Source organism: Artibeus jamaicensis, unplaced genomic scaffold (assembly GCF_021234435.1).
Source record: "Artibeus jamaicensis isolate MK-2021 breed Jamaican fruit bat unplaced genomic scaffold, CSHL_Jam_final contig_797, whole genome shotgun sequence".
In the NCBI taxonomy this organism is placed as follows: Eukaryota; Metazoa; Chordata; class Mammalia; order Chiroptera; family Phyllostomidae; genus Artibeus; species Artibeus jamaicensis.
In genome coordinates this window covers 18,748,412-18,774,619 of record NW_026521977.1, presented here as the reverse complement: position 1 = coordinate 18,774,619, position 26,208 = coordinate 18,748,412, and the positions used below count along the sequence as shown (strand labels likewise).

At 36.4% G+C, this 26,208-nt stretch overlaps 1 protein-coding gene and 1 non-coding gene across 2 annotated transcripts in view; both read left to right on the top strand.

The window, feature by feature from the left end:
• CSTF3 (cleavage stimulation factor subunit 3) overlaps positions 1-26,208 on the top strand; it is a 78,167-nt gene that overhangs the window by 50,466 nt on the left and 1,493 nt on the right. Inside the window, exons 4-19 of the mRNA XM_037128259.2 lie at positions 5,676-5,708; positions 6,087-6,184; positions 6,949-7,015; positions 7,096-7,130; positions 7,216-7,342; positions 9,910-9,987; positions 10,757-10,919; positions 12,762-12,871; positions 13,669-13,785; positions 14,049-14,123; positions 15,648-15,791; positions 16,165-16,267; positions 20,627-20,696; positions 21,613-21,808; positions 24,379-24,532; positions 25,244-25,338. Coding sequence (XP_036984154.1) covers positions 5,676-5,708; positions 6,087-6,184; positions 6,949-7,015; positions 7,096-7,130; positions 7,216-7,342; positions 9,910-9,987; positions 10,757-10,919; positions 12,762-12,871; positions 13,669-13,785; positions 14,049-14,123; positions 15,648-15,791; positions 16,165-16,267; positions 20,627-20,696; positions 21,613-21,808; positions 24,379-24,532; positions 25,244-25,338 — 1,665 coding nt within the window. The remainder of the gene's footprint in view (positions 1-5,675; positions 5,709-6,086; positions 6,185-6,948; positions 7,016-7,095; positions 7,131-7,215; positions 7,343-9,909; positions 9,988-10,756; positions 10,920-12,761; positions 12,872-13,668; positions 13,786-14,048; positions 14,124-15,647; positions 15,792-16,164; positions 16,268-20,626; positions 20,697-21,612; positions 21,809-24,378; positions 24,533-25,243; positions 25,339-26,208) is intronic.
• Positions 7,873-8,007, top strand: LOC119036493 (small nucleolar RNA SNORA70). The gene has a single exon (XR_005080003.1). It is a non-coding gene; the product is annotated as a small nucleolar RNA SNORA70 (small nucleolar RNA).

Genomic DNA, 26,208 nt, shown 5'->3' with positions numbered 1-26,208 from the left:
TATGGGTTTGCAGCTCATTTATTTATCACAATTTTTGTAAGACACTGCTGTGTAGACTCATTTGAGATGGGGCCTAGCCCAGTGTGTGAAGACGAGCATTGGCTTCTCGCAAGTGGTTATATGAAAACGTGAACAAGGTATGGAGACACTTTTTCCTTTAGATTGTTAGGCTTGTTTCCTGTGTAGAGCTATGTGGGTTCATTTGTCAAATATGTTTTTGAATTATTTAAAATAGTTCAGTTACTCATTAATGACTTACAATTGATCATTCTAAAAATAACTTTAAAAATACTGACATTATCGAATTCCCATCCCCAAGGTATCAAAAAAATTGATTTTTTATGAGCATTTTTTAAAGATTTTATTTATTTTAGAGGGGAGGGGAAAGAAAGAGGGATAGAAACATCAATGTGTGGTTGCCTCTCACATGCCCCACACTGGGGACCTAGCTTGCAACCTAGGCATGTGCCCTAGACTGGGAATCGAACCAGTGACCCTCTGATTCGCAGGCCCATGCTCAATCCACTGAGCTATGCCAGCCAGGGCTAGAAAAAATTGATTTTGAGGTAATCGGGTAAAATGCTGTTTACATGTGAAGTTTTCTCTGTTAAGAAAAATGTTAGTTTTCTAGGCATTTTCATCAACATTTTATAAAATGTTTGATGAGATACAGAAAGCATTTTCAGTACAATTTAGGGAAAAGTAGTTTGCATTTTTAAGATTTTATTTATTTACTTTTAGAGAGAGAGGAAGGGAGCGAAAAAGAAACATTGATTGGTCGTCTCTCGCATGTGTCCCAGGCATGTGTCCTGACCAGGAATTGAACCAGCAACCTTTGCCTTTGTGAGACTACATCCAGCCAGCTCAGCATTACCAGTCAGGGCAAGGGGAGACTGATTCATTTTTGAACTGTTAAATACTGTGGCTTCTTTAGATCGTATAAAAATGTTCCAGGTAAAAGGCACAGCTAATCTGAACTGGTCAAAAATAGATGTTACCCTGTTAGTCAGAGATTTATTAGACATTTGTTCTTATAAGGTTTACATTTTGCAAAATTAAATAATCTAAGTGATCATTAGTTTCAATAATTTCTCAAAATTTTAGTTCTAAAGGATGATTATTGTTCAATTAATGCTTGGGAAATAATTTGGAAGTTAACAAAGGACTGGAATTATAAAGTGTTAAAAGTATCAGGAATAGGCCCTGGCCAGTTAGCTCAGTTTTTTAGAGCATTGGCCCAAAGCACCAAGGTTGTAGGTTCGATCTCCAGTCAGGGCACTTAAAGAATCAACCAATGAATACATGAATGGGTGGGGCAGCAAGTTAATGTTTTTCTTCTCCCTCCCTCTCTAAAATCAATAAAATAGAAAAAAAAAACTAAAGTATTGGATTAAGTGGTGTTTATTTAGCATTATACTTGTTATACTCTTCCCCAATAACCATTTGTATAATTTAATCAATTGAAAATAATCTAGTCTTGATCTTCTAGTTATTTTTCTCTTTTAATAAAATAAAAACAATTAGTGTTTTGATAATTTAAAATATTTTATTCCTTTCCCTCAAAAGCAACTTTTCACATCTTGGTAAAATTTAAATAACTCATCCAAAAATAATATCGCAGCCCTGGCTGGTGTAGCTCAGTGGATTGAGTGCGGGCCTGTGAACCAAAGGATCACAGTTTGATTCCCAGTCAGGGCACATGCCTGGGTTGCGGACCAGGTCCCCAGGAGGGGACCCATGAGAGGCAAACCACACATTGATATTTCTCTTCCTTTCTCCTTCCCTTCCCTTCTAAAGATAAATAAATAAAATTTAAAAAAGGCAATAATTGCAAGTATATGACATTTTTATGACTAGCAGTAGATATATCAAGAGGATAAGTATTCAAAATTATCTTTAATCTTGTAATGATTTTTAAGTTATGAAAATAATATTAACCACATTATAGAAGTTTGGAAAAGATAAGTATTCCTTCACACTACCACATAAATTGTTCATATTTTGGTATATTTCTAATCATTGTAAAAATCTTTTCATTAGACTAACTTGGAAGATTCCTGTTATAAAACAGAATCTACATTTATCACAGATGATTGCACATTAATGTTTGAAAACTGAAAACAAAAGAATTTTTAAGAGCCCCTGTCATTTATAACTATAAAGCATTACTTTTAATAGATATGAGCAAGTTTTCAGTGTGCTTTGTAAGTTATTTGTATGTGTAAAAGGGCTTTAAATGGCAGCATTTTTGATTGGGTTGATGATAGACTCAAGAATCTGTGATGTCAAAATGAAATTGAAAGCAGTATCAAGAATTAAAAAATTTTTTTACTTACTAAATTTAGAGAGAAGGAAGAAACATCCATGTGTTTTTCCATTTATTTATATATTCACTAGTTGATTTCTTGTATGTGCCCTGACTGGGGAACAAGCCTACAACCATGGTGAGTGATGACAACGCTCTAACCAACTGAGCTACCTAGCCAGGGCTAAGTTTTTTTATATGTATAAATTTAAACCAAGCTTTGGTTATCAAGTAGATCCCTGTACAAATGTACATAACTATGCTAAATATATTTAAGAATATTTAACTTAGAGGTAAGTTGTTTTCACATAAATACTAGTAAACAGTACCCAGAAAAATAAATTTTTTTAGAAATATGGTACAGTAGTAGGATGACCCAAGGAAGGCTGACCTACACCGTAACCTTTGCTTTTCTCTAATGGAGTCAATTATAATAACGACATTAGTCTTTCTGGCTACTTTATTTACATAGTTCTATTTACAGAAGATGTAATGAAAAGTTTATACTCCTTTAATTCATAATTTTGTTAACTGGTATGATTTATGAGCACCTGGGGTGTCTGGATGCTTTTCAATTTTTGGAAAATTATAGTAGTTATTGTCATTCCCATGTTATAAGTAGGAACACTGGTGCTGGGGGAGATTCAGTAGGTGATAAAAGGTGATCAGAGTCTTTTTATTTTATCACACTGCTTTTCCAAAGTAGGTTGATACTTTAAAAAATGGAGTAATATTTAAAAATAATGAGAGTATATCTGCTATGATAATGCTACCAGTGTGGGCTGTCAGAGAATGAATGTTGGTGAATTTGAGTGACAGTCCATGGCCATATGTATTCAAGGCCAGAGACTCTTCCTGTATTAGAAATGTCTTTTTCCACACATGTATTGAACCAGTACTGATTAAAGCAAATAACTAATGAGTCCAAGGTGTAGGACCAATTTGTGTAGGAAAGAAATATAAAATTATTTTGATTTACATTTATTACACATATAGTGATGTATTTTTACCAAAATGAATAAATGAAATCATATAACTGATCTTCAATCTTTTTTCTTGCCTTTATTCCTCCACACATAGAACTCTGTCCATAACTATATTATCAATTTTGTGTGTTTTCCATATTTTCTCCACTTTCATTAAATCATATATAGACATACATGTATACAAATAAGATATATCTTTATCCTATTTTACAAAAATGGATTATATTATACACATTTTTATGTATTTTTATTCAATAAAATCTTGTGGAAATTCCCCCAAACTACCTGTTACTGTCCTAATTCACTTCATATGGATATATAATATTCCATGATGTGAATGTACCATAATATATTAAACCATTTTTCTGTTGGTGAATATTTACTTAGGTAACTGTTTTTGTTGCTGGAAAGGTTTCAGTTAATAACTGTACAACACTTTTATATCCTGGTGCTTTTATTTCTATGGAGTATATTCCAGGGATGGAATTGCTGTGTCAAAATTTGTGTATTTTTATTGTTTGAATAGCTTTTATCTGTGGCTTTCCATAAAGGCCATAACAATTCATATTTCCTTCAGCATTGTGTGAAATCCCTTTTCCTCACATTGCTTCAGTAGTGTTAATACCCTTTTAAGCTTTTACCATTCTGATTAGTATAAAGTATCTATTTGTTTTTCGAATTTTGTAAGTTTGTGTTGCCTTATTGTTTTTAACCATTTTCATTTTCTCTTCTGGGAATCACTTATATTCTTTGTCAGTTTTCCCACTAAGTAGTTTTAGTTTTCCTAGCCTATTGTAAGAACTGTGTATAACCTGTCATTGTATTTGGAAGCTGGTGGCTGGATGCACGGCTATCTCAAAGAAGATGGGTGATGGAGAGTCTAGGGCAAGCAAGGCTTAAGACACTGACCCATAGAGATACTTGGAACCCCTCAACTGCCTTTCTACTTCAAAGGAATGTGGACATCAGGGGGGCTAAGTCCTCCCAACTCTTGAGCAAAGATTTCTTTCTGGATTTTTGTCAGAGTATTACTAAACAGCCTGTTTGCTCTGTGCACTTGATACATAGCTGTCATGGTAGGGGAAGACTCAATTACCACTCTTAAGACTGCCAACACAGCTTCAGTGACTAGATAAGCAAAAATAATTGGACAGTTAGTGATCTGGCAACTGTTGGGATAAGCCCCCAATAAGGTAGAGCTGCCGCAGGAGACAGACACTAATGAGTAAAATAATATGAATGCAGTGAGATTGGAAGAACAGTATTAAAACTCTGGAGTCAGAAACTTATTATTTAACCAACTCCAGCATTAGGTCAAGTGGAGGAGGATGGTTACTTGGAGACTGAAATTAGTGTCCTGGAGGATCAAGTGGAACAAATATTTTTACACCTAGAGCAAAAATTAAAGAATGGGTAAAAATAAGTTTTGGGGGTAGAATAAGGAGATTTAATGTGTATAATATGAGTTCTAAAAGGAAAATAGAACAAAAGGGAGAAGAAGCAGTAATTTAAAAAGAAAGTTGTCAAGCTCAAAGACTCTTCAGAGTTCTCATTTGTAGCATCTTAAGCCACAAAACTGGGAAAATATATATATACTACTGAGAGAAAAGGAACATGAGCCAAGATTTCTCTAACCAACCAAATTATTCACTTATCAGGGTGAAATAGACTGATACATCACAGTTGAGCAACTAATCCTACCTACCTTTTGATGCAAATACTCAGAAAAGAAAAGAAAATCTAATAATATTTAACCTTGGTCTTTGCACACACTATTCTTCCTGGGGGGAATAACTCTTCCCTTTCTTTACCAGTGTAACACCTCATCCTTAACACCTGAACTTTTTCCAGGATGTCTTTTGCAGTGCCCCAAGTCTGAGTTTTATGCTCTTCCTAAATGTTCCCATAGCACCCTGTACTTACCCTACCCAGGCATTTATTTTCCCCGTAAAATTGCAAGTGCTATGAGAACACGAGCAGACTATGTATGTTGTGTTCACTGGTATCCCCAGTGCCTAGACTACAGTAGTTTGCCTGAGTGACTAAAAAGTTTATGTATGGTGAAAATTAGCAAGATTTTTTTCTGTCCTACTATGCCTTGTATATCCATATTCATCTTGCTGACTATTTTACAAAATTTTAAATTCACAAAATTTTAACCTGAGTGCATGAAAATCTATTCATATAGGGTAGATTTACATAAGGCATATTTACAATGCATATATCTATGTTGGGTTCAAAAGTGTACTATTTGTTTTTGAAAGGTAGAATTAATAGGAAAGTATAGAGGTGAATTTGCAGGATTAATTAAAAAAAATGAGAGGTAATATCTTAATACTCTCTAAAGAATGATGTTAATCAGATATTTTTCTGTTTCTCTTTAGATTAAAGCTAAAAATTATGACAAGGTTGAAAAGGTGAGTTCTATTAAATATACTTTGACTTTTATGCTGAAGTTTAACTTAAGACTTACCATATATATGACAAACATAGTAAATGTTAACTGTTATTAGATCTAGGTAGTGATTATATAGGAGTTGAGTGTACTTGTTCAACTTTTCTTTATTTAAAATATTAGTAAAAAATTTGGAAAAGGGAAACAGTGATTATATTCTATTGACAAATAATGAGAATGCTTTGATTATCTAAAAATAAATACGAAGGGAATTGATATTTACTATTTATTTGTAAGAAGATAAATACATGAAAGGAGCTGAGTCTTTTAATATTCCATATCACCCATGTACCTGTGAAATTTAACCATGGATTCTGATCATATTTTTTTGTATTTATAGCTATTTCAGAGATGCCTTATGAAGGTTTTGCACATTGATTTATGGAAGTGTTATCTTTCATATGTCCGAGAAACCAAGGGCAAACTACCAAGTTACAAGTAAGTTAAGTCAGGATCTTCAGAATGCAAGTGACCCCCAGGCACATAGCCAATCCCACAGTAATTCACAACTTCTCTTAACTCCAGGGAAAGAGATGGGCTTGCTGTCAAATGTAAGAAAAAGCATCTAATAACTTGTCACAGCATCACTTTTGGCAGGTTATGATGCAGTGTGCTACTTACGTATTCCAAGGCATTTCTGACAATTCTATTGTTTAGTTGGTCTCCCTGCTCTGACTTTAACCCACCCATCTATTTTCACTGAATCTAAGTAACGGGACTTTCCCAAATGTTATCTCTATGTGTAACATGCCGGCAAGTTATGTCTATAATGAGAATTCGATCTTCTTTTCCTTATTATCCTTTATTGCCTTATATTGAAAAGCAAATATTTTCTCTAAATTTTACTTCAGAGTTAATAGATCTTCAGATGTAACTGACATGCTTACAAAAGATATTTCCACATTTTACTCTGCTATGTACAAGATTAGGCAGTTTAAAAGATACAAAAATTAGTAAAACCTGGGCCTCATTGTTGATAAGCTCACAAACAGTAGGTAAAGGAAACAAAGTTTAATGTCATTGCTAAGCTAAACAAAAGAACTTGATGTAGTTCTAAAGAAGCCTTTAAATTTTTATTTACGTATATAAAAGGTTCAAATACTATTCTGATCATATGATCAGAAGTTATGATTGTTTTTTAGTTGTAGATACATTTTAATAAATACAATTTTTAAAAACCATGTTTTTCACATTTATTTCAGAGAAAAAATGGCTCAAGCATATGACTTTGCACTAGATAAAATTGGGATGGAAATTATGTCTTACCAGGTAGAGTTAAACATTTTTGAATATATACACTTAATAAATTTGAAAATGTGAAGAAAGTAACGTTTTATTTTATTTCTTAGATTTGGGTGGATTACATCAATTTCTTAAAGGGCGTGTAAGTATTTCTGTAGTCCCCCCCCCACCTGTGCACAGTTGATTTCGCTATAGTTTAATTAATGGCCTTTCTTATCCAATACCAGGGAGGCTGTTGGGTCTTACGCAGAAAATCAGAGAATAACAGCTGTCCGAAGGGTTTATCAACGAGGTTGTGTTAATCCAATGATCAACATTGAACAACTCTGGAGGGACTATAACAAGTATGAAGAGGTAAATTAGGCCAGAGTAGTTATTATAACCAAATCAGTCTAATTTTCCTGCATTGTGGATTTGTGGATTCTAGCCTTTCTCGTATTAGGTGCTGAATATCAGTGCTGCACACGTCTCTCTTTATCTTAATAATGAAATACTTTTAATGTTTTTGTGAGGTTTTGAGAGTCATATTATTGATTAGTTGTTTTCAGATGATATTCTGGAATAATTGAAATTCTAACAACTTTTATTCAGTGCTAAACTACCCACACAATCATATACATACATTGCCATTGATCTCTTATGAAATGTTATTTTTTCAAAAGTGTTTTAACAGCCCTGGCTGGGTTGATCAATTCGTTGGAATGTTGTCCCATATGCTAGTAGGTCGTGGGTTTGATTCCCAGTCAGGGCACATGCCTGGGTTGCAGGCCAGTTCCCAGCAGGGGACTCATGAGAGGCAACCACACATTGATGTTTCTCTCCTTCTCTCATTCCCTTCCTCTCTAAAGATAAATAAATAAAATCTTAAAAAAAAAAATCCTCAACTGCAGTCAATTAAGCCGACCGAGCTCTTTGACCCATGGGGGCCCGGTGTGCAATGTCTGCAAACAGTAGCATCCTTGGTAGTGTACGCAGCCTGTTGCTAGTATGGGTTGCCTTAAGGGACCTTGGATACAGCCCTTTCTGGTGGACGCTCACATCTGACCTCATGCTGTCCCCAATCTAGGCTCCAGACAGGTATGCGAGGTGCCTTTGGAAGGGCACAGTGGCCAGGGTCCACATTGGCCAAGTCATTATGTCCATTCGCACCAAGGTGCAGAACAAGGAGCATGTGATTGAGGCACTACTCAGAGCCAAGTTTAAGTTCCCTGGCTGCCAGAAAATCTACATCTCCAAGAAGTGGGGCTTTACTAAGTTTAATGCTGATGAATTTGAAGACATGGTGGCTGAAAAGCGGCTCATCCCAGGTGGCTGTGGTCCCCTGGAAAAATGGCGGGCTCTGCACTCATAAGTCTCTACTTCTACCTTAAATAACCACCCACCAATAAATCCTACTTCCTGTCAAAAAAAAAAATCCTCAGGTGTGGATTAAAAAAATAAAAAGGAATTTTTTCCAGTGGTAATGATCAGTTACGGTGCACCTCTTTCCCCTAGCTATAGATACGGTTGTTGGCTTGCACTTGGGAGGTGTGGGGCTGCAAGCCAGGGTTTTTGGCTCATTGGCATATCCTTTAACCATTAGAGCTACAAAGTAAACGCGCATGCCAAATACGCTTTATCGCTAAAAGAAAGTTCCTTATAAGCCCTGGCTGGGTAGCTCAGTTGGTTAGAGCATCATCCCAATACCTGCCAGGGTTGCAGCTTTGATTCCTGGTCAGGGCACATAAGAATCAATCAGTGAATGCATCAGTAAGTGGAACAACAAATTAATGTTTCTCTCTCTCTCTTTCCCTCCACCCACCCCTTCACCACATTCTCTCTAAAATCAATTTTTAGAAAGTTCTTTATATGTTCTATGATTTGGAAGAACTATGTAGAGTATTGAAATCATTCCCTCATAGGTATGAGCAGTGGTTCTCAAAAATTTTTTTTAAAGATTTTTATTTATTTATCTTTAGAGGGGAAGGGAAGGAGAGAGGGAGAGAAACATCAATGTATGGTTGCCTTTCGTGCATCCCCCGCTGGGAACTGGCCTGCAGGGAACCGGTTTGCAACCCAGGAATATGTTCTGACTGGGAATCGAACCTCACTTCTCTGGTTCGCAGGCCTGTGCTCAATCCACTGAGCTACACCAGCCAGGGCTGGTTCTCAAAATTTTTGATCTTGTGATTTTAAAAATATTGAAGGCCACAAACAATTTTTAATTTTTAATATAGGTGTTATATGTCAAATGTAGCATATTGAAGTTAAAACTGAGAAGTTTTAAATACTTTTTTAGTCATTTAAATTTTACAGTAATAAATTCTTTACCTTTTAACATAAGTAGCATTAAAACAAACTGTATTTTCCAGAACAAGAAAAATTTTAGTGAGAATAGCATTGTTTTGTATTTTTGCAAATTTCCTTAACATCTAGCTAAAAAGAAGAGAGCTAGATTTTATCAGCTCTAAATTCAGTCTGTAACGGTATTGAATGTCATGTAGCTTCTGAAAACTCCACTGTGTGTTTGTAATAGAGGCAAATAATGTCTTGGTATTATTTGAAAATTGTTTTGATATCAGGGACCCCACCGAAAGGGTCTTGGGACACAGGAATCCTCTGTCTACTCTATGCAAACTCCTAGACATGAATGAAAATGTTCATGTATGTCCCCTATCTCTGCATTTATCTTCCTTTATTTTTTCATTTCTTTTTTTCCCCTACATGGATGTTCACCCACATCAATCTGTACATCCTTCTTTATCACTGATATTAGAATTGTATGGGAAATAATGGAGTTTTTCAAAGTCATTCCCTAACTTTAGAAATTTCTGATATATGGAAATTTTATTGCCAGTTCAGTAAATGAATAAGCTGACCATTGTGCTAATATTAAATATAGTTAATTTAAAACTAATATGTTTTCCTTTGTTTTTTCTTAGGGTATTAATATTCATTTAGCTAAAAAAATGATTGAAGACCGGAGTAGAGATTACATGAATGCTAGGCGAGTAGCAAAGGTACGGAATTCTGCCAGGCTACTCATTTTAATGGTTGTCATGTATGTATTATTTACATAAGAACTTTTCTTGTCTGGTATTATTCTTAATATTTTCAGTCATTAGCAGCCTTAATGACAATTACATTGTCTGTGCCAATGATAGATTTGCAATGAAATACCTCTTTACAGACCTGTGAAGGGACAAAATAGAATAAATCAAGTTTGGAAGAAATTTTTCAAATATAGAATCAGGTCATAGAGACAAGGTTCCAACTAGAATTGAAGATGTTCTTATCCTTCCCTCCTGTCTGCCCATACGTATCTGAATACTTACCCACTTCGTTGTCCGATAACGGCTCTCAGGGACAGACTTTTGTCCTGTGAACATACCTTTTCATTAATTGACACTGTGAGAAGTTGGGGAAAATAGCCTGGTAGTACAACTACTGAAATTTAAAAAGACAAGTAGTTTTTCCACAGCCGGCAGTAATGATGCCACTAGATCATCAGTCATGCTGGCGTGTCCTGGACAGGGATCTCCTAGATTACCTGGAGAGAGGGCCCGAGGGTGGTCTGTTCACCCGGTCCTGGTAATCTGTTCTTGGGCAGGTAAATCTCTGTGATCTTTCTCCCTGCTTTTAAAGTTTTTAGATAATATTAACAAAGTGCCATTGGGAAGAAACAGACATCTTAGCAAAGTATGCCAAACCGATCAACTCCATCGTGTTTATCTGTATATGTGAGTTGTGCTTGTGCTCGTCACAGAATGCTAAATGTTTGTTGTCTAGGAATATGAGACAGTAATGAAAGGTTTGGACCGCAATGCTCCCTCAGTGCCTCCTCAGAATACTCCTCAAGAAGCTCAGCAGGTAGATATGTGGAAGAAATACATACAGTGGGAAAAGAGTAACCCTCTTCGTACAGAAGATCAGACGCTTATAACAAAAAGAGGTAATAAGATTAGACCTCCTGGGGACTCCAGTCACATGTATGTTAGGCCATTTGATATTATCCCATAGGTTACCGAGGTTATTTTGTACCTACCCCCAGTCTTTTTTTCTCTTATGATCTTCAGCTTCAGTGATTTTTATAGGTCTCTCTCCATGTTCATGAGCTTTATTTTATCATATCTGATGCCCTGTGTAGCCCATCCAGTAAATTCTTCACTTCAGATATTTTACTTTTCAGTTTTATAATTTCCATTCCAGAAATTTTTATATTTTTTATAGTTTCTATCTTATAGTTTTCTGTTCTCTGTTGCAATTCTGTATTCATTACCATCTGTTTCTTTATGTCCTTGAACATATATATACCAGTAGTTATAAAATCTTGGCAAGTTTCAACAACTGGGCCGTCATGGTGTTGGTTTCCTTTCTCTTGACTGTGGGTCACATTTTCTTTTGGACTTTGTACTTATGTACAGATGAATCACTGCAAAGCTTGATTTTGTTATGTTCCTCTGAAGAATGTTGAGTTTTATTTTAGCAGGGAGTTAAGTTACTGGCAGATCACCTGGACTTTGTGGTGGGTTGGATAGGTCTGTTTTAGTTGTGCCCTTAATCTCAGGGTAAATGTCTTAGTTCTGGGACGTAGTCTTTACTCCTAAGACATAATGGAAAGTACAAGGTGTTTACCCAGATTATCTAACTTGCTGGGACTCAAATTCCAAACTTGGTCTCCATTACAATGGGCAGCTGCTGAGATATCTATTCACCTCTTTCAGCCTTCCAGCTTTGCTTTCTGCTTGGGCTCTTTGTATTCTTTCTTGTGTGTATATATTTTGGGGGTCAGCTAAAGATTTGAGGTTATGTGTGTCCAGATTTTCAGGCTCCACCATCTGTGGCTGTCTCTTCTGGGGAATTTCTCCCCTAGTTTTCAGCTGCTCTCATAGCTCAGAACTCAGTGGCACACATCTCAAGCCAGTAAGACTTCAGCATTTGACTTGAGTCCTAGCTATCCCTGAGCTGACACACAGGCACGCCCTCGAGGAGAAGCGCCGTATTAAATACGGCTCTCACCCAGTGTGGTTCTGAGTTTTTAGTAGCTCAGTCTTCTCTGGTTTCTGCTGTTTTGGCCATTCTCCAGTGCCTTTAAATAGTTGCTACTGTGTTTTTCAGCTTATGAATTTTATTTCTAGGAGAGTCAATCCAATACAAACTACTCTTCCATTGCCAGAACTAGAATTTGGAACTTTCAAAAATTCTTCACTCTTGCCTTGCTCTCTTACCCTTATGCCTTTGAAATACTGGATTTTTTTTTTTTGCCTGCACTGTTTTTGTATCTACTCCTGACACTCTTGGTTTCCGCTTACTGTGTCATCTGACCAGCTTCTATCCCTTCTTCAGGTTTCGCTTTAGATGTCAGTTCCTTAGGAAAGCCTTTCTTGAGTCCCTAAACTATGTTAAGTGCTGCTGCTGTAAATTTCAATCGTACCCTGTACTTTTCTCATCACAATACTTCACTCGTTTTATGATTGCTCTCAATGTTTTGTTTTGTTTTTTCAATATACTGCAGACTTCTTGATAATAGGAGGTCTTACTCACTGATGCAATCATGGTGTCTTTCACATTCCTAGCATATAGTTGGTGCTCAATAAATATTAACTTAATAAGTGATGGATGGATAGATGGGGCTTGGGAGGATGATAGTGCCAGAAATCACTGAAGCTTTTTATTTCTAATTATGACTCATTATTGAGTGTCCTATCTTAGCTTAATAATTTAGTAATGCTTATATTGATAGTTTCATAAATAATACTTATTTTAATTGAATGTCATTACTGTCTTTCCTTAGTTATGTTTGCTTACGAACAGTGCCTGCTCGTGCTGGGTCATCACCCTGACATTTGGTATGAAGCTGCCCAGTATCTTGAACAGTCAAGTAAACTGCTGGCAGAGAAGGGGGTGAGTATTCCCTTTAGTTCCTCTTGTTTTTTTCATGGTTTTGGTGTAGCAGTAATTTGCTAAAAATATAACACTGAATTTTGGTAATAAAGAGTGAATGTTGGCCCTAGCTGGTGTGGCTCAGTGGATTGAGTGCCAGCCTGCGTACCAAAGGGCCTCAGGTCTGTTTCCTACTCAGGGCACATGCCTGGGTTGTGGGCCAGGTCCCCAGTAGGGGGCACATGAGAGGGAACCACACATTGATGTTTCCCTCCCTCCCTCCCCCTCTCTCTAAAAATAAATAAATACAATTTTTTTAAAAAGAGTGAGTGTTAAATACTTTTTGTCAATATGAATTTTAGTAGCACTCATATAATTGGACTTTCTTAGTCAGAATTTAAATATAGTAGCTTTTTAAATGTAGTATAGTGATGAATCATTTAGAGTACTTTATGATTTTTCTATTAAAATAATGGAATAAGTCTTTGGAATATTTTTAAAATTCAGAAGTGCATATGTGTCAATGTATATACATAATGAGTATGTATTTTATTCTCCTTAAGTTATATGAAATTAAGGATTCACAGAAACAAAAACTTAATTTTTGACACATGGACAAAAAATAAGAGGGGTGGAAATGGGAGGGAGGTGGGGAGCACTCGGGGGCAGTGGGCTGGGATGGGAGTAAAACACAGAAAACTGTACTTGAACAATAATTAAATTTTTAAAAAATGTAAAAAAAGGAAATGAAACTTGATAGAAAAAAAAGCTATATGAAATTAATTGAGCGTGAGTTTTTCTTTTTTTTTTTCTTCTAGGATATGAATAATGCCAAATTATTTAGTGATGAAGCTGCTAATATATATGAAAGAGCCATAAGCACTTTATTAAAGAAGAATATGCTCCTTTATTTTGCATATGCAGATTATGAAGAAGTGAGTAAAAATAATTACAACTTTCTTATAACTGGATTTTTTACTGCAGGGCTGGATTTTTTTTTTTTCTGATTGCCTCTTTGCCAAGAATATTGCTTTGGTAGACAAAGATGATACAAAATGAACACTTACCAGCCCTCAGCTCATTATATATTTATGCCCAAAGCAGGTGTCGCTGTGGGGTGCAGCCTCTGAACTCCTCAGAGCTCACATCCTGCTTGTTTAGAGTACATATTTATACCCATTCTTCTCTGCCACTTTAGAGTCGCATGAAGTATGAGAAGGTTCACAGCATATATAACAGACTTTTGGCAATTGAGGATATTGACCCCACCTTGGTGAGTAATGTTACAAATCTCTTTCCCACTTGCAGTCTGGTTAAACAAAGAAAATGTATTTACGTATAATAAAGTTAACTGTTCTTATTGTGTAATCCTATGAATATTGACCAATCACATTGAGTCATGGTACTGCCATCATAATAAGATATAAAACACTTCAATTACTTCCCAGAATTTCCTCATATGACCCTTCGTAATCAACCCTTCTACTTTCCCAATCGCTGGCAATCACTGATCTATTCTCTACTCAGTTTTCTTTTTTTAATGCAGCAATATGAAACAGCCACAGTGGGGCTTTCTCCATGTAATACCTTCTTTTTGATCATGATTTGAAGCCATTTATGCCACATAATTTCTTTATAATAAATATTTCTTTTTAAAAAATGGAGGAAGGAGAAACCAACATCCTGAGAAGAGACTGGATAGAAACTCACTTCTTCCTGAATTCTGCTCTGTAGTAATGGTTTTCAAGGCCCTGGATTGCTGTAGTATTGCAATGGAGCTCTTTCAGTGGGAGGAAAGGGGGCACAGGCCAATGCTTGGGGCTCTAGACCTCCGCCTCAAGTCAGCTACAGCTATACTGATTTTTTGTTTGTTTATATTGGCATTCCAGTGTTCTAACTGTTGGCATTTAATAATCATTTAAATTTTTTTTAAAGATTTTAGAGAGGAGGAGGAAGGTGGAGGGGGAGAGAGAGAGAAAGAGACACTAATTTATTGTTCCACTCCTTTATGCATTCATAGGTTGGTTTTTGCATGTAACCTGGCTGGGGATTGAACCTAAACCTTGGCATATTCGGATGATGCTCTAACCAACTCATCTACGTGACCAGGGCTTAATAGTCATTTTGAAATCAATTTAGCAAACTGCTATGTACTATGCAGTGTGCTAGATTCCAGTAGTATAGTGATAAATTAGATAAATTTTTTTTTTCTCAAGGAACTCATAGTTCATTCATTTAAGCACTCATCTGTCAATACTGGGTAACTGTTTTATGTCTTGAAAACTGGGCAAATAAGGCCCTGGTTAGTGTGGCTCAATTAGTTGGAGCTGTGTCCTGTAAACCGAAAGATGGCAGGTTTGATTACTGGTCAGGGCACATGCCTAGGTCGAGGGTTCATCCTCAGTGGGGGCAGGGGTGTAGGCATGTCCCAGAAGGCAACCGATGGATATTACTCTCTCACATCACTGTTTCTCTCTATCTCTCTCTCCCCCCACCCCTCCCTCTCTTCTCCTTCCTCTGCCCTCCCCACTGCTTCCTCTCTCTCTAAAATCAATAAACATATCCTTGGGTGAGGATTAATAATCATCATCATAAGAATAATGTTAATACCAGAACAAATTGGCTTGTGGATTTAGATAGTGCAATATCTGTAATTTACTTTCTGATTTCTTGGGTATTCATGATTCCTTTCTTATACAGAAAAACATTAGTATTGGAATAAGGTAAGTCTGTTTTGGATACTACATGGATCCCATTCTACCTAACTGATAGAAAATAAATACTTGTTTTTGCATAGGTATATATCCAGTATATGAAATTTGCAAGAAGGGCCGAAGGTATCAAATCTGGAAGAATGATATTTAAAAAAGCGAGAGAAGATACCAGAACCCGCCATCATGTCTACGTAACTGCAGCGCTCATGGAGTATTACTGTAGTAAGGTAAGAGCTGCACTAGAATAGAAAATAATTTCCTTTGTTTGAGATACATTAAAAGAAGTGTATTCTTAGTTTCTGTCGTTAAGTTTTAATTGCTCATGTCATAAAGGAAGTCTAAGTGTATCTGTGTACAATTGCATGGAGCATTCATTCAAACCCCTACTGCCTGCAGATTTCTGCCTTATTAAACTGCATATTTCTGAATCTGAACCCCCTTGAGTGGTTTCTAGCTCAGCAATTTTTACTTAATATGATTTTAATTTCCATTGTAATTCTTATTGTACCTTGTCATGTTTAGATATTATTGTTTAATATCCTTTTGAGTATCTTGTCTGTTGTTTTATAGAAAGAAGTACTTTTCTCTCTTTACTTCTAGGACAAATCTGTTGCCTTTAAGATTTTTGAGCTGGGGCTAAAGAAGTATGGAGATATTCCAGAATATGTTCTGGCCTATATTGACTATCTTTCTCACCTCAATGGTAAGTAGATTCTAGGTCTATAATGATTACTTAATTTTAAGCCATCAGTGTCATTCTCTGAAATTACGTTGCTGGATCTTTTCCTTTATGAATGTGTTATAATTAGGTCCTCACACCAGAATTAGGTACTTGATAGGCACTCAAGAAATATTTGTGGCCTGTCAACCATGACTTTATATTCACCGGGAAATAGTAGATACCTTTGACTCTGCATAAAGAATGGTCTTTGTTGCATCATCAGAAAGTCCCATCAATAGTAGGATAAAGCCACAAATTTAGAGTTGGGAGACACAGAGTTGTTGATGCTCATCTCTGATGACTCTGGGCAGATCATCTCTTGTGCCCAGTCTGGGGTTGAGGATGATAGGACAAGACAGACAAAAGCAAACAAACAAAAAGTCTAGCCATCAAAACTCAAAGATGCTCAAGTGGTAAAGTAAAATGCTTTGAGGCTACCAAGGAAGCAATTTCAAAAAACAAACCTAATGTTTATTTAACATCTTTAGTTTTATTTCCCTGTTCTGTTATAATAATAATAGTAGTAGTAGTAGTAGTAGTAGTAGTAGTAGTAGTAGTAATGGCCATCCTCTGTTGTGTTCCTACCTTATACCAGGCACTGAGCTAGGATCTCCTTACTTACATGTATGTTCCTCATTTAGTCCAGTTACCCACAGTCAAGGGTGTGTCACTTTTTGACTAAAAATTCTCTCATTAAAATTGATTTAAGAAAGTAACATACAATTATATGCTATATAAATGATTATATAACTAGATATCACAGGTATATATCAATGAAATGATAGTTTTATATACCTAAATAGTAGAAAAGAATAAAAGTTAAATATGATTTTGTATTTCAGCTTAGTGATTCTACACCCTGGAAGAGGACTTAACTCTTCAAAAGTGAGACAGTGGAGCATTTAATTAAAACTCTTTTTTCTCATATGAAATTAATCTTCATCAATTTAAATTTTTTGTTTTTTTAGAATAGTTACTAATATGTACAATATTTGCTGTTCTAAAATGGACACTGATATCTGAAGTCAGCATTTTTGTCTTTTAGATATTCCATCATTCATTCATCCATCCACCTATCTGTCCATCATTATTCAGTGCCTTCTGGTTACTAGGGTCTGAAAATATACAGGTGAATAGGACCCTATTCCTCCCCTCAGAGCATTCTCGTGGGGGAGTCAGATGTGTAAATATAATTACACCATCAGCTGGTCCTTATCTGCAGCGTGAGTTCTGGGGTTAGGTGTATAAACTTGTTTTAGATTTCTCACCTGCAGAACAGTCACAGTAAGAGTACCTTTCATAAGGTCACTGAGAGGATTATATTGGTTTGCAAGTGTTTGACTTACCTGTGGAATATGATAAGCATATTATATATAAATGTTAACTACTTTTGATAGAGTGGCAATGATGAAAAATGTGCTAAATTCCATAATAGATCAAGGAATGAAATATTGAATACTTAGGAAGCACAGAGAGGAGAGTATAATGTAAGTTCTGAGTACTGAGCACTTGAAATGTGGCCCAAATGAAATGTGGTACACAGGCAAAATACCAGACTTCAAAGAATAGGTATGAGAAACAATGTAAAATATCCTAATTTTTCAAATAGATTACATGTTGAAATGATAATAATTTAGATATATTCAGTTAAATGAAATAGACTAAAGTTAATTTCACCTGCTTTTAGTCTTTTAAATGTGGCTAGCAGAAAATTTAAATTACATATTTGGCTTGTACCATATTTCTATTAGACTGTGCTATCGAGAAGGTGTCATAGACAAGGGGACAAGAGATGAGCAATAGTTCATTTGCCGGATAAAGATATAAGAAAATGCATTATTGTAGGCAGAGAACCATGTAACAAGCAGTGAAAAGTTATGTGGAATGGTAAAGAATGTGCCTTGAGCAAAGCATGAAACACAGCAAAAAGAATGAAATGCAAGATTTACATACCATTTTTTAAAGTACAGTATGTTAAGTTTAAGGTGAAAGCCATGATATGGTGTCATCTTCTTTGGTTGAATACATAACACACTCAATACATATTATTTTTATCCAAAAAATTTTTATTTTTCAATATAAATTGAGTTTACATTCAATATTGTTTTGTATCAGTTTTAAGTTACAACATAGTGGTTAGACAGTCACATACTTTACAAAGATCTCCCCCGATATTTCCAGTATATAGTTCTTACAATATTATTGATCATATTCCTGTGTTGTACTTTACATCTCTGGCATTCAGTACATTTTTAATACATGTTCAATAGGTTTTAAACCTCTTGGTTTCCCTTTGCATGTGGACATATAGTAAAACTGAATAACTACTCTGGGGCAATAACAACCAGCTACTCTGCTGGATATTTTTTTTTAATCCTCACCCAAGGATATGTTTATTGAGTTTAAAGAAAGAGGGAAGTGAAGGCCTGCAAACCAGAGGATCGAGGTTCGATTCCCAGTCAGGGCACATGCCTGGGTTGCAGGCCAGTTCCCAGCTGGGGACACACGAGAGGCAACCATACATTGATATTTCTCTCCCTCTCTCCTTCCCTTCCCCTCTAAAGATAAATAAATTTAAAGAATCTAAAAAAAAAAAAGAAAGAGGGAGATCTATCAATGTAAGAGAAAGACATCGATCAGTTGCCTCTCGCACACTCCCTGACAGCCCACAACCTAGATATGTGCCCTGACTGGGAATTGAACCTGCAAACTTTTGGTGTACTGTACAGCGCTTCCACCAACTGAACCACCTGGTCAGGGCTCTGCTGGATTTTTTTTTTTTGGAAAAAAAAATTCATACTTTATTCAAATTCCCTTAGTTTTTATCTATTGTCATTTTCCTGCTCTGGAATCACATCTAAGATATCACATTACACCTATTTGTCATTCTCTTTTTTTTTTTTTAATTTTATTTATTTATCTTTAGAGGGGAAGGGAAGGAGAGAGTAAGAGAAACATCAATGTATGGTTGCCTTTCATGCGTCCCCTGCTGGGAACTGGCCTGCAACCCAGGAATGTGCCCTGACTGGGAATCGAACCGCGATTGTCTGGTTTGCAGGCCTGCATTCAATTCACTGAGCTACACCAGCCAGGGCTTGGATTTTTTTTTTTTACAACTTTATTTAGGTATAATTTATGAACCATAAATGTACCCATTTAAAATACAATATTTAGTAATATAATATAATATATAATTAGAGCTTAGCAAAAAGTATCATTTTCCCACCTCAAACTATAGAGGACCTCCCAAGACTCTTAAGTTTTAACCCATTTCTAGTGACCATTCTTTTTTGTTTGTTTAGAATTTTTTTAAAAGATTTTATTTATCTTTAGAGGGGAAGGGAAGGAAAGAGTGAGAAATATCAATGTATGGTTGCCTCTTGTGCATCCCCTGCTGGGAACTGGCCTGCAACCCAGGCATGTGCCCTGACTGGGAATCGAACCTCAATCCTCTGGTTCGCAGGCCCGCATTCAGTCCACTGAGCTACACCAGCCAGGGCTTTGTTTAGAATGTTATAGGAGATCATTTGAGCCAGACTGATGACATATGCCTGGGAGCAAGATATCAACTGCTCCTCTGGTGACCATTCTTCATTCATTCATTGCATATTTATTTACCTGTCTAGATATTATGGTACCAATACAAGAATTTAAACTTAAATATAGCGTCATCCTGGTGTTACAAAATAAGAAACTCAAGTGTATCTAAATTTGAGCTTGCCATCCTTCACAATGTATTTAAAAATATCAATAGTCTGACACTTCTAATGTCAGGTGGATATATAATTTTCATTATTTTTAAAAGGCAAATAGGGCCCTGGCTGGTTTAGCTCAGTGGATTGAGTTCCGGACTGCAAACCAAAGGGTCCCTGATTCGATTCCCAGTCAGGGCACTTGCCTGGATTGCAGGCCATGTTCCCAGTAGGGGGCGCTTGAGAGGCAACCACACATTGATGTTTGTCTCCCACTCTTTCTCCCTTCCTTCCCCTCTCTAAAAATAAATAAAATATTTTTTTAAAAAGGCAAAGAAGATGCCAGACTCAGATATCACAGTGTTATAGTTTTACATTGCAACTGCAGTATGCTAAGGAGGACTGAAACTACAGGTAAAAAGACCTGGCTTCCAGTTATAACTCTATTCCTCAGTAACAGTGAGCCAGATCTACTCACCTAGTTTTTTTGAACCTCAAGTTTCCTTATCTATAAAAGTTGGACATGATAATAGTTTCCTTTTCTGCATAGGGTTTTTGTGAGTATGAGACAAAATAATGCATGTGTACATATACTGTTGAATTGTAAATAAAACTGATTTAATATTTAAAAACTCTTCTATTATCCCAGAGGACAATAATACCCGGGTTTTGTTTGAACGAGTTTTAACATCTGGAAGCCTTCCTCCTGAAAAGTCAGGGTAAGCCATTGTGAAAACTTGCTGGTCAAGTTCTAATGTGGCCTGTATACTTGAATTGTGATCTATGGAATGAACATTTGCTTGTTGAGTATAAGTTTCAGGAGAAATTCCCCTTCTCTCTTGAAGCTTAACTTACAAATGCCTGCCTGCAATATTTTCATGCCTGTTTAAGATAATTATGTTTTAGTTTTTGCATACTGATAAGAATCATTTTGAGAGATGCCTTAGCAGTTTATTATTAAGTATTTTAATATATCTTCTAGTTTACTATATCTCCAGAAATTTATGTTAACAAATTAGAAGTGTTCTGAAATTTTTACCTCCCTTGAGAGTACAGATTCGAGTCTCAGAGAATTAATCTTGGCTGTTAGAATAGTGGCAAGGCATCAACTGAGTCCCAGTGATCCATACTAAGGGGGAAAATAGAGAGCTTTTATATTTTCATTCATACATGGAATGAAGAACGAATTCTACGTTATATTTAACGCCAACTCAACAAAAATGGTGGAGCCACATTATTCTGGAAAAACTGGAAATCTATCCAGGTTCCTTTTTCTATTCTTCCACCTAGAGTTTACCTTTTCCAGGGTAAATTATCCCTCTTATTGACCACAAAGGATAGGGATATATATGCTAAATAAGTAAAAACTCACAAAAGGGCTTAAACACAGAAGTATTAAGGGTGAAATGTCTATAATTTACTTTAAATACTTAAGCAAAAACAAAAAACTATGACAAAATATTAATGATTAAATCTAAGTAACGATATATTTGTTACACTATTTTTCTGTACTTCGGAAATCTTTATATGAAAAAGAGACGTTGTTTTTAAAATGGGGAGGGCCTTAAGACTCTTTTGGAGGTGGACTCCCTGTCCCAAACCCAGAATAATTAAGTGTTGATTATTTTCTTACAGAGAAATTTGGGCCCGATTTCTAGCTTTTGAAAGTAATATTGGTGATCTAGCTAGTATACTCAAAGTGGAGAAAAGACGATTCACAGCATTCAAAGAAGAGTATGAAGGAAAAGAAACAGCTTTACTGGTAGATAGATACAAGTTCATGGATTTATATCCTTGCTCTGCAAGTGAACTAAAAGCACTTGGTTATAAGGTATGTTCTTAGGATCAAGATGTGTGTAGTGTCCTGACTTTTCCAATGTTTTAGAATATCTCATGGATAAACTTTACTCTACATTCTGAAGTACAAATTAATCTAGTTTTAGGATAGATTTGCTCAGTTGGTTGGAACATCATCCCATAGATACAAAGATTGTGGGTTCAATTCCCAGTCAGGGCACATGCTCAGGCTGCATGGTGCATTCCCTGCTTGGGGCACTTTTGAGGGGGGCAATCAATTAATGTTTCTCACTCACGTGGATGTTTCTGTCACTCCTTCACTCCCTTCCCCGCTCTCTAAAAGTAATGAGTGTTTTTGGGTGAGGATAAAAAAAGAAAAAAGAGTTCAGGGATTTTCCTTGGGTTTATGAAACACTGAGTATCAAAAATACTGGACAAAATGAGTATTAAAATGAGATTTAACACATGCTTTCCTTCTGTCCCTGAAACTGTCAATGCGTCATGTCTGGTGGGCAGATGGAGGTGTTGGGAGGGAAGCAAAGTGAAAGAAATCTCAATGTCATCTTAGGTATTACATTTTTTTCTAATAGTTCTTAAAACTGATGAATATCCCTGGTGACCAGTGTGGCTCACTGGGTTGGGCATTGTCCCACAAACTGAAAGGTTGCTTCTTTACTTCCTTGTCAGAGCACATGCCTGGGTTTCGGGTTTGGTCCTCCGTTGGGGCACGGATGAGAGGCAATCAATTGATGTTTCTCTCCCTCTCTCTCATCCCCTCTCTTTAATTGATAAATGAATAAAATCTTTTTAAAAAAACTGATGAATGTATTTTGACAGGAGATCTTACCAGACGTAGTTCCTGTTGCATATTTGTAGGTATAATGAAGAAATATGACAGCTTGGTAAATCAGTACATTTCTTTGAGTAATCTGTATCTTTAGAACAGTGCTTCTTCACTGGAGCCCTGAGGAAATTAGCTCATCTAAGAATGGAACTCCTCTGTGTAGATCACTTAATCATACGAAAACAAATCTGGCTCCCTGAACCTGTTCGGACCAGGAGGGAGAATTAATGTTTATGCAGCCCTAGAAATAGCCCTTGCTGAGAAGAGCCATTGTTCTAGTATTTCTTGAGTTTTCTCAGTCATGTTCACAAAGACCAAGAAGGAAATTCAACGGGAAGAGTCCCAGATTGGTCTAATCTACCCAGCATTATAATGGGTATTCCTGACCATCATTCTCCATTTCCTCACTGCCCTCTTGTGGCCTGGGTCTCACTGTTCTGCTGTCCAAGCCAGATTAAAATGTTTGAGAAAAAGCACCCATAATTAAACTTTAGACCTTTTTAATTATGAAAGCTTCAGTCCTGTGCCAGTCCCAGATTCCTGTTCTGAACTCTAAGGGGTTACAGCTCAGGGCTGAGCAGGTTCTGCTTCTAGTTTTTAACTATTTCTTAGTGGAAAGCCAAAGACATTTTAGATTGTGTGGGTTTATTAGAAAAGGCTATTTCAAATTTGCCAAGATGAAAATGGAAATTAAGAAAGTTAATGAAAGTAAAGAGCTATTTCCAAGTAGAACCACATCTTGAATATGAATTTTCCATCCTCTATTTTTCTTTCTACTCTTGTTTATTTTGGAAGGATTAATGTGCTGCTGTGTGTGTAGCATGAGAGAGGAAATGTGAGAAAAAAGTAATTTCCAACAGGCCCGCTAATTTATATTTGCCACCAACTGCATTCTAGCAAATTTTGAGAAAGTGAAATGCTCTTATTATGTCGACAGTGGCAAAATGGGTTCTTTGGTTCTAGACAGGCAGACTGACAGGATGCCTGTAGCAGAGAATCTTCTCTGGGGTAGGGTCTCAGCGGGTGGGTGTATTGCTCCCTTCGGAGAGCTGTTCTCAGGCCTGTGCTCCAGATCCTCTCTCTACTTCTTGGCTGTATGACCTTGGAAATAGCAGAGCCTCTGTGAGCTTCACTCCCTTCTCTAAAATGGAGATGTTACTATTTGCCTCATCAAAGAAGGAATGGCTAAATTGTCTGACAGATAGGCTGCTCAGTAAGTGTTCCTTCTTACTACAATTGTGTTGGGGATAATTTTTTATTTAATTAGCAAATCTTATTAACTAGCATAATCAGTAAAACAAACTTTATTTTAGCTTTCATGAAGCAGATTCTCATTTAATCTAGTTTCCTCACTTAAACTGATAGACATTGTTCAATCCTGGTGGAAGGGAGGTATCAGGAAAATATTTTAAATTACAGATTTTCTTCCAAATTACTCCACTCTACTTGGTGCCCAGTCTTATGTATTTACCCACAAAAACTTGTATCTATCTGACAAAAGTCTCACCTGGCAACAGTGTCTAAATGATTGTTAACTGGGGTTGGGTTAAGTTATAAAACACCCAATCTTTAGAGCCTTTTGACTTTCTTTGTTGAGTATTTAACAATCTTTATCATCATCAGGTTCGTGCATATTCCTCTCCACTCTCTCTGTGGTTTTTACCCAATTATTCAGTGTGTCCTCAAGATTGTAGAACTGCACAATTATACTCTATAAGTCCCTTTTTCAGGTTTAGGATTCTTCTGTTCTGCATTTTCAGGATGTCTCCCGTGCTAAACTAGCAGCTATAATTCCAGACCCAGTTGTAGCTCCTTCTATAGTACCTGTTCTGAAAGATGAAGTGGATAGAAAACCAGAGTACCCTAAACCAGACACTCAGCAGATGATTCCATTTCAGCCACGGCATTTAGCACGTAAGCCATGACTTTAGATCAAGTACTGATTTCAATCCAGAGCTGTGGGGGGCAAAGTAATGTCACCTTTCCATTGTAGGTTATTTATTAGACAAGGGTCACTGAGACAAGTGACTGGACTGTAACCTTTGAACCATGTTAAAAATGTCTTAAAGAAAAAACAAAAAACTCGGTGGCTCGGTGGCTCGGATTCCAGTAACCCTTCTTGGCAGTGAAACTTAGACAGTTTTCAGAAATGCTGCTACGTACAGATTACCTGTACAGCTGGAAACTTATTTCAGTGATGTTATTTGCTATTATTTATGCTTACTAATGGGCACTTAGTCCCTCTAGATCCTATTTGAAACATGCCCTTATGATTAAATATGTTGTTGAGTAATTGACTTTAAACAGGATTGCTGAACAAATAACTTGTGAGGCTTAGAAAGGGTGTTTGGCAAAAGTGGACTTCAGTTTAGACCCTGGGTTGTCTTATGCAAAGTCACTTGTTTATTATTCTGCCACCCAGTGGCCGTGGGGTTGAGACGGCTCTCACTGTCTAATCCTGTTGGGTTCGGCAAAACATGTAAAACACTAAACACAACTGAAAATGTCCAGAACAAAGCAACATAGACATAGACATAGAACATCTTTCTGTCCAGGTGTTTTATGTTAGCTCTTAAATGTACAGAAATTCTTCCATCCCACCTGATTCCTACTTTTCTGTTACAGCTCCGGGTTTACACCCAGTTCCTGGCGGAGTATTTCCAGTACCACCTGCAGCTGTTGTTTTAATGAAACTTCTCCCTCCTCCCATCTGTTTCCAGGTTAGTTCATAATTTTCATGATAGATACTTGCTCTGTGAGTTATAGTACCTGTGTGCTTTTTTCTTTGTATCACAGGAAATATAAAGTAGTGCATTTTAACTTGTCAGATTATGGGGATTAAAATTTATTTGTATCAATGTCACTAATTATCATAAATGCAAATTAGAGGTATAATGAAATATCACCTCGCACTTGTCAGTATGGCTATTATTAATAAACAAACAAATGTTGGTGAGAATGTGGAGAAAAGGGAACCCTAGTGCACTGCTTGTGGGAATACAAGTTGGTACAGTCACTGTGGGAAAGAGTGTGGCAATTCCTCAAAAAATTTGAAGTAGAATTACCATCCAGCAATCCTACTTCTGGATACTTACCCAAAGAAATTCAAACACTAGTTCAAAAAGATACATGCACCCCTATGTTCGCTGCAGCGTTATTTACAATATCCAGGATATGGAAGTGAACTGGGTGCCCATTAGCAGACAACTGGATAAAGGAGATGTGGTACATACATATATAATAGACTATCACTCGGCCATAAAAAATAATGAAATCTTACCATTTGTAATAACATGGATGCACCTACAGATATTATGCTAAGTGAAATAAATCAGAGGAAGTCAAATACCGTATGATTTCACTTATATGTGGAATCTAAAAAAACAAAATAAATGAACAAACAAACTCATGGATACAGCGAACAAGCGATGATTGCCAAATGGGAGGGGAGTTGGGGGACTGAGTGAAAAAGACAGGTTAAGAAGTACAAATTGGCAGTTACAAAGTAGCTGTGTGGGATGTAAAATACAGCATAGGGAATATAGTGAAGAATATTTTAACTGTATATGGTGCTAGATAGGTACTAGACT